This window comes from Ipomoea triloba, chromosome 2 (genome assembly GCF_003576645.1).
Source record: "Ipomoea triloba cultivar NCNSP0323 chromosome 2, ASM357664v1".
Classification (NCBI taxonomy): domain Eukaryota; kingdom Viridiplantae; phylum Streptophyta; class Magnoliopsida; order Solanales; family Convolvulaceae; genus Ipomoea; species Ipomoea triloba.
Genome location: NC_044917.1, coordinates 19,822,703 through 19,828,460, shown reverse-complemented (window position 1 = coordinate 19,828,460; position 5,758 = coordinate 19,822,703). Strand labels below are relative to the sequence as shown.

The window sequence follows — 5,758 nt, the reverse complement described above, 5'->3', positions numbered from 1 at the left end:
CGGATCTAGGACGGGAATTGCGATCAAACAAGACTCATGAAGCCTCAATCTCTTGTAAGCTCCACTTTCTCTCACTTCTAACCTATTGTGGCCAACAACAAGCTAGAATCCCCTCAAAGTTTGATCACAACTAAGTTAGGTCAATCATACACAATTATCTCATCATTTAGTAAATGGAAGGACTAGAATGCTTAATTGAAAGACTCCACTCCAATTCCTAGATGATCTAGCCACACATATTCATAATGGATTAACAATTACTTGAATTGAAATCAGAGGTGAATCACAAATGAAAATAGAAATTGAATTACAAACAAGAAAGAAAGTACCAAATTCAATCCAAGTTGCTAATCCACTTCATAATTATTGAAGGATCACTCCAAGATCTTGATCTAGGGTTACTCCTTGCTAGAGATTCAAGTACAATGTATCTAGAAATAACAAGAACAAGAACTACTCTAATCTAGAATAAGGACAATGAGGAAGATGTCTTCAATCACTAAGGAGAAAGCCATTTAAACATCATTTCACGCCTCATGTTTCCCTGCCACGATCGTGGCGGGGCTACTTACTCAACCGTGATCTCCGCCACGATTGTGGTGGAGATCGTGTCGGCTTCTGTTTCCTCGCCACGATTCTCACTACAATCGTGGCAGGATTCGTTGCGGCTTCGTTCTGGTTCTCCGCCACGAATCTCACCACGACCGTGGCAAAGCTTCTTGGCCTTCGTTGCTAATTTCTTCAACTTTATCCTTCTCTTTGGCCTCCATTCCCTGAAAAAGGTCATAAAGTATCTTCCCACTCGAATTCTTATCACTTGTGATAAAATACAACCATTTGTCTCATTTCTTACCAAAAGTAAACTCAAATATGTACAAAATGACCTTGAATTCCCCTATAAAATTACTTTTGACACTTATCAGCACTGTGTGTGTAACACCCCAATTTTCAACTCTTACTTGTATTACAAAATCACTGCTAATGCGTCGCGGAAGCTTACATCTAACCAGCAGAAAACTGGGTGTTACCGCCACGCTTAGGTATCTCTCCTATACCTAAACGTTAAGGCTAAACTTACAACCTCAAAATACAACATCAACATCAAACTTAATATATATGGAAATAACCCTTCCAAGGTGTCTATTCTAGGATAGAGTAGACCTCAACCTGTACCTCCATCCTATTCATGTTCACCTGCAAAAATCATTTTAGTACCTCCATCCTATTCATGTTCACCTGCAAAAATCATTTTAACACAAAAACAAAATTCATGTTCACCTGCAAAAATCATTTTAACACAAAAACAAAGGGGTGTATCCCAAAAAAAAATCATTTTAACACAAAAACAAAGGGGTGTATCCCAAAATTAGCATAAGCTAAGTAAGTTCCATTTCACCCCGTAAAATATAGGCTTGGGTTTTATGATTTTCAACAATCATATTCTAAATATAGGCTTGGGTTTTATGATTTTCAACAATCATATTCTCTCCCAAAAAAAAATCGCATATATATATATATATCATATTCTCTCCCAAAAAAAAATCGCATATATATATATATATATATATATATATATCATTTGTCTCATAATCTTCATAAGATATTTTCCCAAAATACATGTGGAGATAGCCTTTTCCAAAATAACATATTTGTCAAGGAGGATTAGATACCAATAAAAACCAATATTCTACCAATACTCCACCAATACTCCACCAATAGGACCGCAGCCCTAGATTCTCATATATTTTCCAAAAAGTTTGTGAGATTTCCGGCTCACTCCGATATCAAGTATTCTTATTCTCCAAGACTAAATATGTACATATAATTCCAAAATATCAATTCCTCATGATAAATATCTTCTTCAAAAATATATAATTTCTCAAACACATTTTTCTCCACAATAACTCACTCCATAAGAATATATCATTCTTAGTACATATATGTATATAACACCAAAATTCCAAGCCAAGCATTTACTCAACACACGGGTTTGACCCGTAAAAATCCATTCTCGATAATTCGAGAATCACACACATAATATGCAATGAACTTGTGATCACATGAACATTCTTATGCACATAATTTTGTAAAACACATAGTTTTGTTATCATAGCATACCATATATGAATATACATATATATGGGGTAAATAATAATTTTAGTGAACATGAAATCTTACCTTCAAAGTCCCCAGTTATTATCAACACTTTGAATCACCTATTAACCACTTTAATATCAAATCCTGCGAATTAATCATTTCATCATATAATCCTCTTTAAAACAAGATTCATAATTAGCTATAATCCACCGCCAACATACAATTTTTATTCTTATTTCAACACTAATCGAAGTTCATAATCTATAAACCAACATAACATCAATATCGAAATTTATCCATTAATAACACCCTATATAGCTTAAATCATCATTTCTTACCAACAATATCAATATTCCATCATCAATTCTTCAACTCATATTTCGTAATCCATGTACCCAAAATACACTATTATGCAAATTAACCGTAAATCATCATCAATTAACATAAATCATAGCTTTAAGGAGCTAAATACCTCAACTTTCTACCAAAACCCTAGGTAGAATACATCATCAATATCAACATATTTAACAATTCTTTTCCTAGATTCATGTTCTAGGGAAGGAAACAAAGCTTTATAACCGAATAGATTTAGAATTTACCGAAGAATGATGAATTTGTGAAGAAATTGGCCATGGAGTCAAGCTTGAAGATGAAGAAGATGAAGCTATTTTTTTTTTCCCTTTTCCTTCTCTCTCTCTCACGAAATGAAAGGATGGGAATGAAGAAAATGAAATTGCTTCTTCTTTCTTCCCATCTTATATACACGTACATATGATACATAATAATAATAATATAATATGTGGAATTCTTATCCATCCATATATATAATAATAATATTAATAATAATAAAATATTCCAAGCTTATTCATATATATATAATAATAATAAAATATAGATGAAACTTATCTCATAAGCTTGGTACTAAAATATTAATATTAATATTTTTGCACAAAATAATCCTTTGAGATAAGAATTTTACAATAGGTTAAATTCACATAACATCTGGACCCATTTTTAAAATAATAACTTGATTCGCAATATGTTGGTCCAGAGTTCGCGAAACAACCTTTGTTTTGAAAGGTACATAATTATAACGAAATATTCTTAAATAATATTGGATTTAATAATAAATCCAAAATAATCTCAATTTGCAAAGAAATTTTGAGTTTAAAATTTCGGGGTATCACAGTGTGGACCACACAATAATTTGCCTTGGAACGTAAATCATATTGCAAGGATAACAAAATTTAGGGGTCATAGTGAGGGATGAGTAAGTATAAGCTAAGTTTATGGTTGAATTGATTAAATCATTAATTGGTTATAATTCTAGTTTATTTTTGTTTTCATGATTAAAAAAAAATGAAATAAATTATTCTGTGATCGATACGACTTCAAAAATAATAATAAATAAGAGCAAGATCATTTTGTCTTTAATTGTTTGTTGTAACTAGTACTGTCAAAGTGGGCCAGCCCGCCCCATTAGGCCCGCCCCACCGCGGGCCTAATTTTTGGTGGGTTGTGGCGGGCCAGCCCACTAGGGCTGCGGGCAAGGGTTCTCCAACCCTAGCCCACCCCGCGCGGGTTCGTGGGCCCCGCAGGCCGGCCCGCGGTTTTTTTTTTTTTTTTTAACATTTATGTGAAATTAAGTAACCCTTACACATGACAATATTAACAAGATAAAAAGACATTACGCTACAAAATTAATATTCAAAGTTCATAACCATTACACACATTAGTCCAAAAGTCCAAAACACACTACAGTTCAAAATAAATATTCAAATGTTTAACATTTGGACGGCGTTGCGGACTTGCGGGGCTGCGCGAATGCCTGAATGGGATTTACGGTAACGACTTTTACGTTGCGTACTTGCATGAATGGGAATAGAATTTTAGGATTTAGGGTAAGACTTTTGCAACTTGGGGCTTAGACGATTGACTACAAATATAAATAGTACATATAATTTTTTTTTTTTAATTAAAGGCCTGGCCCGTTAGGCCCGCTCCTTAGCGGGCCGCCGTTTTCATAGCCCTAACCCGCCCCATGGTAGGGCGGATGCGGGCCAGCCCGCGGGCTTCGGCCCACTTTGACAGTACTAGTTGTAACCTTTGGGCGTTGGTGTACAATTTTTCTCGGTTAGAGCAAATAAAAAGTTTTCTGAGGCATGGGTGACTGGGTGTCAGTGTGTAACTATTAAAAATATAAGGGGCAAAACTGGAATTATCCTTAAAATAATTCATCGGTCTCGTGTTTTCTTTCTATAAAAACTCTATTTCTCTTTACATGTATGTTTTGTAGGTTGTAGGTGAACTGTACTAAATCTTCTCTCTCAAATATTAACGGCAATGGCGACGAATGCAAGCCCTAGTACGAGGCCGACGGTGTACCTGCAGGATGCGGAGGAGGTTCAGAAGGTGTTCGAGCGGTTCGACTCCAACAGCGACGGCAAGATCTCGGCGGAGGAGCTCGCCTGCGTCATGAAGGCCCTGGGATCCGACGTCTCGCCTGAGGAACTGGGCAGGATTATGGAGGGAATAGACACCGACAAGGACGGATTCATCAACCTCCAAGAGTTCGCCAGCTTCTGCAAGGGCGAGGGCGAGGGCGAGGGCGATGGCGGCATGAAGGAGCTCCGCGAGGCGTTTGACCTCTACGACGAGGATAGGAACGGCTTGATCTCCGCCGCGGAGCTGCATAAGATCCTCACCCGCCTCGGCGAGCACTGCACCATGGACGGCTGCGTCGGGATGATCGAATCGGTGGATTCCGACGGCGACGGCAGCGTGAGCTTCGAGGAGTTTAAGAAGATGATGACGAAGAAGCAGTAGCCGTCCATCGTCCAGACGAGGCGCGTAATAATGGTGCCACGCAAGTGATTTTGGTGTGCGTGGAAGTAGGGTATCATGTTGTCGGCTTGTCGCCCAGTATTGCCAGTAATAATACTATTTATTGCTATTGCTATAAATAGGAACTACTTTGATATTTTTATAAACTATTATTATTATTTTTATAAAATATCACTGTTTTTTTTATAGTAATAAATACTCTTTTTATCCTATTTTACCTCTGAGATTTATTATTCATTGATCAAATTAACTATTTAACCATTTCTTATTTTCTTTAGTAATTTTTTATTTTTTAAAAATTATTTTTTGTTTAATATTACTTTTAATGTAGTTTATAAATATATATAAATTTTATATATTAGTGCTAAACTTAATATTATTACAAATTAAATTTAAAATAACTCCAACCAAATCTCGTTAACTGAACTAACACATAAAATAGGTCTAAGAGATTATAATAATTGATGGATGGGGTACTAACTACTAAGGCTCAGCCAACCGGTCGCGCATTGGTCGATCAAATCCTTCTTTCAATAGTTGGTCGGCGGCGTGGGCCTTAACATGGGTAAGCTGTAGGCATTTGGGAAGATTAGCAGGCTATATAAACAAGACGAGGCTCACGACTCAGGGCCCCGCACGGGTAAGAATAGGCTATTTCGTACTAATGCGTTGCCTAAAAAGATTGAGTTACCTATTCCTAGTGTAATAAGGTCTCATAATGTCCAGTCGTTATACCGTGGACCATGGTCATGGCTAATATTGCAGTTGTGTTGAACTGATATTTCAGTTGTGTTGAAAGGGAACTGCAGTTGCGCAG

The 5,758-nt window shown here is 36.5% G+C and overlaps 1 protein-coding gene and 1 long non-coding RNA gene across 2 annotated transcripts; one reads left to right on the top strand and one right to left on the bottom strand.

The window, feature by feature from the left end:
- Positions 1–326: 326 nt before the first annotated feature.
- On the bottom strand, positions 327–2,807 carry LOC116009772. The gene is made up of 3 exons (XR_004096839.1): positions 2,697–2,807; positions 2,179–2,241; positions 327–1,194 (listed from the first exon to the last, which is right to left on the bottom strand). It is a non-coding gene; the product is annotated as an uncharacterized LOC116009772 (long non-coding RNA).
- A 1,506-nt stretch (positions 2,808–4,313) lies between these two features.
- On the top strand, positions 4,314–5,153 carry LOC116009771 (calcium-binding allergen Ole e 8-like). Its single transcript, XM_031248901.1, has one exon. It carries the CDS (start codon positions 4,441–4,443, stop codon positions 4,921–4,923), a length of 483 nt encoding a protein of 160 aa, XP_031104761.1. The 5' UTR covers positions 4,314–4,440; the 3' UTR covers positions 4,924–5,153.
- The last annotated feature ends 605 nt before the right edge of the window (positions 5,154–5,758 follow it).

Bases quoted from the DNA above. Each gene is read 5' to 3' on its own strand.
- LOC116009771 (XM_031248901.1), top strand. From the start codon at position 4,441: ATGGCGACGAATGCAAGCCCTAGTACGAGGCCGACGGTGTACCTGCAG.